At 41.2% G+C, this 12,256-nt stretch overlaps 1 protein-coding gene across 3 annotated transcripts in view; it reads left to right on the top strand.

Moving 5' to 3' along the window:
* The window catches only part of FAM131B (family with sequence similarity 131 member B), a 76,218-nt gene that overhangs the window by 48,333 nt on the left and 15,629 nt on the right, over positions 1-12,256 (top strand). For 2 of the 3 annotated variants that reach the window (XR_016274103.1, XM_089488893.1), the window contains exons 3-6: positions 1,896-1,931; positions 7,501-7,593; positions 10,874-11,081; positions 12,079-12,237. Coding sequence is in view for 2 of the 3 variants with exons in the window: in XM_089488893.1 (XP_089345019.1) it covers positions 1,896-1,931; positions 7,501-7,593; positions 10,874-11,081; positions 12,079-12,237 (496 nt within the window). In the remaining variant the exon portion in view is untranslated. Of the gene's footprint in view, positions 1-1,895; positions 1,932-7,500; positions 7,595-10,873; positions 11,082-12,078; positions 12,238-12,256 lie in introns of all 3 variants that reach the window. The other variant, XM_089488894.1, reaches the window with a different exon arrangement.

The following is a 12,256-nucleotide window of genomic DNA, read 5'->3' on the forward strand; positions in this document are numbered from 1 at the left end:
CCTTCATGCACAAAATGCATGCTGCAAGCTTTCGAAGTTCCACTGTCTTCTTAGCACTGGTTAAGAGATAGATTTGCATAATCAAGGCCTGCGTTTGGATCAATGGGATGTTCACTCAGATGTGCCAATGTGCTTTCAAATCTGAAATATCCATTTCCATTCTCATGCAGTTTATGACATCTTGTTTACTCACAATTTCCCATGCTACAATCCTACCATTCCCAGAATTCCATAGCACTGAGCCATGGCAGTTCAAGTGGTGTCAAACTGGGTTATTTCTGCAGTGTGGATGCAACTAAAGTGCAGTGCTGACAGAAAGCAGTGCTTGCTGTGAAAAGAAATATGTGAATAAGCTGTTCCTTGTTATTTAACTTCTGCCTAAGTTGTGTGATTTAAGTGATTGTCTGAGTGTTGTTGGCAAAGTCTCGGGTAGAGGTTTTCTGCAGCATTGAGCTACCAGAGATTCTTCTAACATGGAAATGGCAAGGGGCTGAAAACTTGCAACCTTTTGCACATAAAACAAAAGTTCTTCCATCTAGATCAGTTAGACTAAACAGAGAGACCAAATAACCCACAAACATAACAACTAAGACATACAATAACATCCAAAATCTGCAAAACAATGATGCCTTTATTGGCCAGCCAATGATGTACATTGCAAGCTTTCGAAGCTCCACTGACTTCTTAGCACTGGTTATATGATAGGTTTGCTTAATCAGGGCCCGCATTTGGATAAATGGGATGTTCATTCAGATGTGTCATTGTGGCTTTCAAATCCTGAAATGTTCATTTCCATTCTCATGCAGCTTGTGACAGCTTCTTCAGTCATGATTTCTCATGCTACTGTTTGAAACAATCCTGGGCTGCAACATTTCAATTGAAAGCATAGACACAAGGAAAGGACCATAAGGGAAACAAAAGTGGAACTGAAAGACCTAGCCAGGATGGGGAGGAATGAGAAGCAGTTCAGTTAGCCCCCAGCTGTGTGATCAGATGTCCTCCTTTTCCAGGACATATCCTACATTGAGCATGACTAGGAAGCAGGAATTTATATGAGTGTTTTTAGCTTTTATTTTGCAAAGCCCTACATTTTTCTTGAATGTCCTCCATTTTGCAGTGCCTTATCCTCCTTTGTAGTTAGGATATGCAGTCATCCTGGCCCCCAGTTACCAGGGAGAAGGCATTTATTTGACAGATAGTTGTCTTTAAGATGAAGCAGAACTGGCAGGCAAGGCACTGTGTAAGGAAGATGTCACAATATAAAAAGGGTGGTGAGTAAGGTAAAGAAAGGGGCTAGGGTCCAGAAAGAGAATTTAGAACCAGCAAAACTATGAGAGCAAGAAGGGGCATAAGAAGACAGAAGAGACGTGGAGTGGCAGCAGGGGAGAAGATGGCTTCTAGCCCTCAGAAAGCTCTGTGTTATTCCATAATTCTGTATGCTCTTATCCATCCATGGTTTTGTGAATAAGCATTTGATCTCATAAATGCATCCTCTTTGAATGCACACCTGCTAGTGTAAGAGATCTGATGTTCAACCACAAAAGACCGAAGGGGTTTGAGCGCAGTCGGACTCCTTTCAGTGAATTTTTTTATATACATACTTCTATCCTCTCTGTATGTCTACATTTCTCCTTCCCTCCCTCTTTCTCTTTGTATCTCTGCTGTCCTGTACTTTATGTAATAGATAGTAACTGCACACATACAGCTGTGACCATTGGGAGCAAATTAGACCAGGGTTTTCTTTCCCAAATGTCCATGCCCTTCACACTTGAACTGATCTTGCATTTATTTGATTAAATATAGTATCCACTTGGGTTAGCTAGTGAAGAGAGAGGTGCATGCCACAGAAGGAGAGCTCCTATGTATCACTGACTTTCTGTCTTCTTTCTCCATAGCAAACACGGACAGATTTCTCCTGGGATGGCATTAATGTAAGTACAACCGTCATCCCCTAAGGGGTTCTTGTGCAAGGCTCTGTTTGTCTGACTATGTGGAATACTTGCTACCAATAGATGTTGAAGCAAATAGCAGAGCCCCATAGTGCTACTGGCACAATTTGGTTTATACCTTGGAGTGGGCATAATGATTACCTGCATGTCTTCTGAACATCGTGAAGGGTGAGATGTAGTTTTCCTTGATTAAACACAAACTGTCCAGATGGCTCTCCTGCAGGCATATGAATGGCCAGACATGTCTTCACGCAGTGCCCCCATGAGGTGCGCACATTCCTTGTCCCTCTCCCCTGCTTTGCACTACTTGCACTATTAGGAGAAAAGGAAAAAGAAGCAGAAAGCCCACCCTTTGCCTGTTTTCTCTGCTTCCAAGATCTGCACGTACTGTTTAAGCAGGTGGGTGGATGAATATTTATCTTGCTAACAGTGCATCTCTATTCCATGGGGCTTCCTCCAGGAAAGTGTACATAGATTTGCAGCCTAAATGTTTTAAAGGTGCCTTCATGGGTTCAAGAATGCAGCAATTTGGCATGTCAGGACATTTCCATAGCAAAGCAGTACTGTAATTTCCAAGCAGAATCTGGCAATCTTTCTTGGTTGTGATGGTTCCAGAAATAGTACATGATTGCGTCATACATTTTAGATAGCAAGTTTTTCATATTGCATCATTATTCTCCCAGGTTAAAAGGTATCATATTTAATTCACTTATTTTTAAATGTATTTGAAACTGGTTACTCATCTGCCAATTTCAGTACAGACATTGTGCCAACAAATGGTTTGCATTAGCGTAGAACTCAACTCATGGCTTAGCTCTAAATATGGAATAGTCAGTCCAAGGCTTGGAGTTAATGAGTTTTCTCTTTTTTATTTTTCCATCTTGTTTTTAATTTTTGTCCCAAACTTTTATATAATGCTGTTCATTTTTTAAAAAAATGCCAAAGTGGTTCAGAATGAAAACTGATTTGGTAAGCAGTTGAAATGATAAAAGGATGAGACAATAAAAGCAATAACATCCATAAAAACATTCATTAAAAACCAATAACCAAGACAATGAACCGGAAAATCTCTGGGTAAACACCAGACCCTGGGATCTAAATTGTAATATTTTGATCTTCTCAGTACTTGGTTTCACAAATTCTTTTCTGTCTCAGAAGGGCTGGATGGGTAGGGGTATGGCAGTGGCTGTAACCCTTGATTGTTAGTTCAGACATCACACCAAACCACCGCAGACCATCACAGTGTAGGAATGGAGGGCCAGTTAATGGGGGCAGGCCAGAAGAGCTGCAGTGGTGTGATACTCTAGGCTGCCCCCAGCAGGGACGTAGCCGGGGGGGGGGGTTCTTGGGGTCCAGACCCCCCTTCCATTAGAAAAATGAATGGTGTGTGCTGCTGCGCCGCCGCACTCAAGCCCCATTATAATGGTGGTACTTAGTCTGGACCCCCCCCCCCCTTCCTAAAATCCTAGCTACGTCCCTGCCCCCAGAGTATCCTGGCCCATGCAGACAGGTCTTATGAGAGATATATCAGAACAGGAAAAGTGTGTTAGCAGAAGCTGGGAACCCATCACATATGGAAGTCATGGGAAGGGGCTGCGGGGAAATCAGATCGCTGGAGTGGATCATCAGGAGGGCTGGATTTGTCTCCATGGTCTGAAGTCCTTCTACTCAGCATACAGATGGGGAGGGCACCATCGGCCATTTCTCAGTTGGGAAAAAATTATCCTGCATGGCTACTCCCCTCTCAACACAGACACACACACACACACACACACACACACATGCTATTTGTAATAAGCAGTCAATGGTGTGTGGGGATTTTCACTCAGGAAGTGGTGGGTCAGCCAACCCAAACCAGGACTGTAGTGCAACTTTCTCTTCAAAATAGAAACTGTATCACTAAGCATGCTTTTTAAAAACATGATTAACGTGACATTGTTTGGCCCTCAGTCATTTTGATGTGAATTTAGGTTTGCAGGCCAGCTTTAACTGAAATGCAAAAGCTTATGATTATGTCCTCCAAGAAGTATCCAGGGCAAAATTTAACACGGTGAAAGGATAACACATGGATATGAGAATAATAATAATAATAATAATCAGATGGCTTACAGAATTATCCAAATGGAGCACAAATGTTTTCACTCTCATACTCCCCCCCTCTATTTCAGTAGCCTAAATACATTAAAACATCAGATCCTATCTGATCTTGAAAGCTAAGCAGAGTCATCCCTGGTTAGTACTTGGATGGGAGACTGCCAGCAAATATCAGGTGCTTTAGGCTATATTTCAGAGAGGAAAAACTGGCAAAACCACCTCTGAGGATTCCTTGCCTAAGAAAACCCTATGAAATCTATGGAGTTCCAAAGGCCATCTGAAGATACAGACACAAACACACAGATTTGATATTGATCATTAATGTTGGCCATGGTTTATGCTGTTTATTCCAAACATTTATCCACTGAGAAATTCCATTCTAAGCTATCCTAGCTATTAACTGCTGAAGAAATTTGTCTCTCGAATCCCACTTTTAAAAGCTATCATATCTAGAAACATTTTGGATGGACTTGTAAATGAAGAAGAACCATGCCTTCATCTAAAAATACTGAAAAACATATTTATATGGGAATCATAAATTCCTGTTGAAATTACCTTTGGGCTGCTTGACTTATTTAGCAGGAGCAGAAACCTTAGGCAAAGTATGGGGGCCATGCAGCCTTCAGATGCTTTGTTGTTGTCGTGTACCTTTAAGTCATTTCAGACTCATGGCAACACTAAGATGAATCTATCACGGGGGTTTCTTGGCAAGATTTGTTCAGAGGAAGTTTGCCATTGCCTTCTCTTAAGGCTAAGAGCATGTGACTTGCCTAAGTGAGTTTCATGGCTGAACCAGAAATCAAACCCTAGTCTCCAGACGTAATCCAGCACTCAAACCTGACAGCTCTAGATGCTTTTGGACTGCAAACCCCATAATCCTTAGCCAGCACAGGCATTGATTGTTGAGGGATCCTGGTGACTGAAGTTCAACTACCTCTGGAGGGGATGAATGATTTCCTCCCCTACTTTATGCTCTAAGCATAGCTGGGGACTGCTCTTGCCAACTGCTGAATACAGACCCCAATTCCATCAGCACTGGACCCACTTGAGATCAACAGTTCAATTGGGTTAAACTGGGCCACAGGGAGATGAATCATCCAGACTGGGAGATTCAAACACCAATCAAGCTGTGGAGTGAGGTAAGTCCTGAAGCCCACTCTTATACATGTCCTATCCTATCACCATGCAGCTCACCGATGATTCATATATTGCTCCCTCTTTTCCACAAAAAGGCACTACTGTCTTAAAGATACTCCGACCTTCCCACAGTGTTTAGTATGTTGCAACAAAAACTACAGATTCCTCAAATGCTTATGCCATTCCAAATGTATTAGCTTTTGTAGTTCCATGAGACTTTTTATGGTTGCTTCCACTAGGACACTAGGTCTTTGTCATCTCACCTATCATCACAGACTTCTTTCTGCTTTAGCAAGTCCTTTTTCTCGTTCGGAAAAGAATAAAGAAATCTTTTTGTGCATTTCTACTGATTCATCATAAACATAGCACAAATGTCTTAAGCTATCCAGGGTGAGGATAGAGTTTCTTTTTGTTTTCTTTTGTTTTTAAAAAAACTTGAATAATAGCAGCCATTTCACATTCCCATGGAGACATCTCAAGGCAATCCTAATCCCTGTGACAAGTGTTTGGATACTCAAAAGCATTACATTATAGACACAAACCCTACATGAATGCACGGAAATCATAGGAGAATGTGGATAAACATATACTTTAAGTACACAAAGGTGTCATTTAAAACAGTAGCCTCTTCTCATACATTTCCTCTTATCCTTTGTAATATATTGTTTAACTTATGTCTTGCCCGACAGTGTTATCTATGTCATATGCCATACATTGATTTCAACTTAAGGTGACTCTGTTGTAGGGTTTTCTTGGAAAGAGTTATTCAGGGGAGAATTGCCACTGCCTTCCTCTGATTCTGAGAGAGTATGACTTGCTTAAGGTCACCCAGTGGGTTTCCATGGTTGAATGGAGAATTGGACCCTGGTCTTCCCAGCCTTAGTCTAACATTCAGACCGCTATATCACATTATGCTCACTTTGTACCTTCAAGTAGAAACCAATGCTGTGAAGAAAAGGTAAGGAAACAAACAGTATAATAGCATCAGGGCATGGAGTAACTTGTGACGAATTATGGAAAGACACAGAATTTGGTAAGTCACTGTTTAAAAAAAACACAACCCAAACATTCAGTTATGTTGCAGTTATATTAAAAAATAACTATTTATTTTCACATTTCTCAAAAGTAATTGCTTACTTTTAGTTACATTAAAAATCTGTATACTACAAGCTGCTGGTTTGTGATGTAAGACACATCTAAATACTGAAGCCTTGCAGCCCCTGAAACTATAAAAGTAAAACATACAGTTATACCCAAAAAGACAAGAGGTTTCCCCTCATTATATTACAGAAGAAATAAGACATATTTTTTCCTTACAGCCTTATCCCATGAGAAAACAATGCAAAAACAGAACCAGAAAGTAGCAGATTTCTCCCTGCCTTACTGCATGACATCGTAGGGTTTCAATTCTCTCCCCAAAGGTGATGGTTGTAAAAGCGTGTCATTTTTCTAGTTGAAAAATCTGTTTGACATAAGACACGCTTTTACAACTGCCTCCCATGGGAAGAAAACTGAAGCACTACGATGTCATGTGGTAAGGCATAGAAAAAGCTGCTATCTTCCTGCTCTGTTTCCACTTTGTTTTCTTGTGTGATAAGGCTCTTAATTATTGCAAAGACAGAATTAATTATAAGAACTTAACTATTTGCAACTGGTCACTTCTAAGCTCTTGTGCAAGAGAGAAGACAGGACAGTGATCAGTTTTCACCATTTTGTGTAATTTATAATTCTGCCCTTCTAAGCCAATTTAGGCAAAATGAGTGGATAGATAGATGATAGATAGATAGATAGATAGATAGATAGATAGATAGATAGGTCTGGACACACACCTAGCTTCACCTTTAAATTTTCCTTGCTGACCTTGTTCCTTGTCAATCCTATCTTTATCCAGGCAGTAATCATTCTTTTTTTGTTTTTGCTGTTTCCTCTTATTTTTGTTATTGTTCTTAATATATAGAGAGATCCATTTTGCCTTTATTCCCTCTTCCCCATATACAATATTTTAACAAATTTCTGGCAAAAGGAACAGGAGTCTTTCAGTATAGCTCAGCACAGATCAGTTTTGAACCAAGATATTTGGTTACTTGCTGTAGAAAATACAAATGATGACAATGTGCTGAAATAATTCTGTCACATGGGCAATTCTTATCTGAGGAAGCACAACAGTCTCACCATCTGCTTGTTAGTAATTTTAAATCTTTGTTTGTTCCTTTCCTTCCATTTACTTCTTCATAATCCTTTGTGTTCTTAAAAGTTGAGATGGAATATCTCCTTTTCTCCACCTCATACTTGTTCTTTTTTATATATTCTGCCTTTTCAGCTGTCCATGGAAGATACAACCTCCATCCTTCCTAAACTGAAGCGAAACTCGAATGCATATGGGATTGGAGCTCTTGCGAAGTCATCTTTCTCCGGTGAGGATCACAAACCTTTGAATCTCACACCTTCTCACTTTTTACTAATGTTGGTTTTATCCCCCAGTACTTCCAATACCAGACTTCAGTAACCAGTTCTCTCAAATGCTCTTCTGTCACAGAATTTGTAAGCCTGAGGGCAGGGAACTGTCTGATTAAAAATAATATTGTAAGCCGCCCTGAGAGCCATTAGGGCTGAAGGGTGGGATATAAATACCTAAATAAATAAATAAATAAATAAATCAACTGTTTCACCATGTTTCTTTGTTTGGAATAATATCCTATGAACAATTTTCATGATGAAACAAATAGATCTGTCATAATGTGTAAAATGTACTTTTTACATCTCAGGGGGGGAAAAACTTAGTGATTTAAAACTGTAACAATAGGGAATATGTAAAGAATGTAAGACGTCCCTCAGTCCTGATTTACCAGGCAGCAGCTGCTGTGAGCAACGGAGCCCTATTCTCCTGTCGACTTGTGCTAGAAGTGATCTCTGATGCGAGAAGGAATTGTGACATGGATCCTTCTTTGACTGCCACACCAAAGATTGCTCATTTGAGATGGGTGGTGCAAATGCCAGTCTGCTTCACCCTGATGAACAGGAGAACAGAGACCCATCACTCTGAGTGGCTGCTGCCTGGTAAATCAGAATTGGGGAAAGGGGGTGAGCTGGAAGACACTATATGACTGTGTAACTAAGGTAGTTATGTAACTAAGTAATTTGTCTAGAATCTCAGCTTTATCTATAACAACAAGTTGCTCTGGGGAAAAAATACAGTTTTTGATGACACACCTGAGTCTTGTCTGCACTGTCCTGGATGCTCTAGGGACAGCCCAGAGTATCCTGGCACCAGAGCTAGCCCAAACTTCCCATTATCTTAAGCTCTCCATTCCAACACTGGGTGTCCCGGGCATCCTGCTACTGTGCTACCCAGCACATCCACTGTTACAGCATGACACAACACTTTGGGGTCAGAGCATGGCACCTAGCCATGATCACATGGCTGCGTGCCAGGTTCTAACCTCAGAATGAGCAACCTGCAGCAATGGTGGTGGATGCTCTGGGTGGCACAGAGGGATGCTTTTGAAAAAGCCACCCAGCATCAGGATAAAGGGTTTGGATCTTCCAGGAAGTTCCAGAGCAAACAGGGAATGTTTCAAATGCATGTTAAGAGAGGAATACCCTGGGTTTGGTGTCAAATGAGCTGGACCTTGTCCTGTCTGTTCACACCAGATTCAGAGTCTGGGCCATGCATTGTCCAGACTCACCACCAAGAGGGTGGCAAGGTGGGGGCAGTTTATTTGGCCCATGCAGACAGGGCCACAGAATCCCCGAAACAGCAGGCCATTGGCAGTTTCATTTTCTCTGTGAGTTGTATTCCAAAAAAGTCACTTTTCCAAGTTCTGGATAATAGAAAAAGTATTTCAGATTATGTTTGTCCATAGGTTTGTGAAGGTTAGTAGAATGCTGTGTCTCAATAAACTTAGAGAAGATGAAGAATGGAGAGAGGTAGCTGAGTACAAATGGGCTATTCAAAGAGATATCTAAGTAACTTTTGTACAAAAATACATATAGTTACTGTGTTATGTAACTTTACAATAAATAAGGAAAGTAAAAGAAGAAAATGCCAAGGAAGGCTTACTGCTGAACATAAAGAAAACAAAAATAATGACCACCGAGTATTTATATAAATTCAATGCAGACAATGAGGAAATCTAAATAGTTAAAGAGTTCTCATATCTTGGATCAAACATTGATCAGAATGAAGACTGTAGTCAAGAAATCAGAAGAAGACTAGGAGTGATGAAAGAATTAGGTAAGATCCTAAAGTATAAAGATATAAAATTAAGCACTAAAGATAGAATTGTACAAACTGTTGTATTCCGCATCACCATGTATGGATGTGAGAGCTGGACAGTGAAGAAGGTGAAGAGGAAGAAAATAAATGCATTAGAGATCTGGTGCTGGAGAAGAGTGTTGAGGATACTGTGGAGAGCCAAACAGATGAACAGATCAAGCCTGAACTCTCTCTGAAGCCAAGATGATGAAACTGAGGCTGTTGTACTTTGGCCACATCATGAAAAGGCATGAATCACTAGAAGAGATGATAATGCTAGTAGTGGAGGATAGCAGCAAGAGAGGAAGACTGCATGCCAGATGGATAGACTCAATCAGGGGGACATAGACATGGACTTCCAGGAACTAAGGAGAGAAGTGGATGATAAGGGATCTTGGAGGTGTCTCATCCACAGGGTTGTGGGTTGTGTCATGAGTTGTGGGTGATACGAGGGCAGTTAACAACAATGGCCATTATGTTTAGTGGCATATTTTCAAGTTGTTCTTATGCCAACCTAAAGATTTGTAAGTTTTATCATCCTGCCTGCACACACACTCCTGCCCCTGTCTCATGGCTTGCCCAAAAATCCAGAGCAAAGTGCATTTTGCATCAGTCCGGAAGCACTCTTTAGTGCAGGGGTAGGCAACCTGCGGCCCCGCCTGGTCCTGCCGCCGATTGCCGCCGGAGCCTTTGGCCTATCAGGAGGAGGCAGGCAAGGGGGGGCAAGCGGCAGGCAAGGGGAACAAGTGGCGGGCAAGGGGGGCAATTGTCTATAGAAGCCTCCGAAACATGCATTTATATTAACATTTTTTAAAAATCAGCAAAAATTTTTACGTGGCCTCTATTTTAAAAAAAAATGTGTCCTCCATTTGAAAATTTTATCCTACATTTGTCCTGGTTTATTTATTTAATTAATTTTTTTTTAAAAAAAATATTTAATTGTGATTACACTGGGCCATTGGTATCCACTGGAGTTTGGTCCCAGGATCCCCAGTGGATATCAAAATCCATGGATGCGCAAGTCCTGTTACATGCAATGGCACTGTAAGATGGTGACCCATATATAAAATGGCATTATCAAGGTTTGCTTTTTGGAATGTATATATTTTTAAAATATTTTCAATCTGTGGATGCATGAATCCTTGGATAAAAAATCTGTGGGTATGGAGGGATGTCTGCATATTATGGCTGCAATTAGTCCCTTGATGTCCAGTTCATTTCGCTCCTCTATTATGATGAATGGTTGCACTGTCCACAGATGAAAAGGTGGTAACTGAGTGGAGTTTTGAGACTGTATCCCAGTTGTTTCTTGACCCTGACCTGTTTCCTTCATGCAAGGAAGGTGGGGAGATGAGAGTGAAAATAGATCTGTCCTTTGGATGGTGTGGTAAATGGCTCTGGAGCTGTATAATAGCCCCTTGTTGTTTTCTCAATGTCTGGCGCCTTAGGGATATCTCGCAGCATGAAGGATCATGTCACCAAGCCCACTGCCATGGGCCAGGGTCGTGTCGCACACATGATTGAGTGGCAGGGTTGGGGACAAGGCGCCAGCCAGCAACAGATCCATACTCACGAAACTGTACGGAAGGATGCCGATGCTTACTCTGACCTTAGTGATGGGGAAAAGGAGGCTCGATTCCTTGCAGGTACGCTACCACTTTTTCATGATCTATCAGGATATGTTTCTTGATGGAGGTAGAGAAGGAGGGAAGGGATTGAGGAAAGAGAGCCAGGACTGTGGTTAGCTGAGTCAGCTGGATCCTTTTTTAAAAGGCTACTTTATTAGAGGCATCTAGATCTTTTTGAATGCATCTTCCCCCTGAACTGCATAGATGGCTTGAGGGGGCTAAGGGGCTTCTTGTGATTCTGATTTTCAAGACAGAAGCTTAGGTATGAGTACTTCTGAGCACCTACTGAACCCAGAAATTTGTGTTCAGAACCGGAATGATGTTCAGAAATCATTTCATATAAAAATCCACTTCTGACTTCCTTCCAAAGCATTTTTTCCACTATGCACTTTTTCTGCTATATACAATGTACTTTTTTTTTTGGGGGGGGGGGGCTGTTTTTAAATTGTTGCTGTTAGACACTTTTGAGCCCGAGGCTTTGCAAATCACCCAGATATATAACTGTAGATTCCAGTTTTTGGCCTCCACTGCTGGAAATGTGGAAAGACTCAACATAATAGTGTCTCAGTACAGGCCACATAGTGCTACTATTTTCAGTTCTCCAACCCATGTTTCTTAATTATGTGCAATGGCAACCTGGATCAGGTGATAAAGTGTTTAATTTCTGCCCTCATGTTTTCAATACTTAAAATGAAAATATTCTCTCTTTTTTTCCCCCAACTATGAGAGCAGGTTATAGTAGCTACTCTGGGTTAGGCTTGTCATCTCCTAAAATATCAAGTTCTGGAGCCTACCTGATGTTTGGGGCAGTACTACAGAAAACTGGACCATACTAGCCAGGACTGTATTTCCAGTTCCTTAGGGACTTTCGTTGGTTGGGCAGTGAGACATCCAAGAAAGAGGAAGAGGTGAAGCAGCAAGGATTATTTATAAGTATTAACACCTGATGGAAGAGATGTAGAATAATTCTGGTTATCCTTTCCCTTTTGTTCTGTTGTGTTTGTCTGTCATACAGGGGTGATGGAACAGTTTGCTATCTCAGAAGCCACCCTCATGGCCTGGTCTTCCATGGATGGTGAGGATATGAGTGTCAACTCGAACCAGGAGAACCAAGTTGGGAACTACAATGAAAATTACCAGCAGATGGTGGATAACCAAGGTGAAAACGGACAAGGTGAGCAGAGTGTTAACTA

The sequence above is a fragment of the Sceloporus occidentalis genome, unplaced genomic scaffold (genome assembly GCF_023333645.1).
Source record: "Sceloporus occidentalis isolate IW3139 unplaced genomic scaffold, rSceOcc1.0.p SCAF_1, whole genome shotgun sequence".
Lineage (NCBI taxonomy): Eukaryota > Metazoa > Chordata > Lepidosauria > Squamata > Phrynosomatidae > Sceloporus > Sceloporus occidentalis.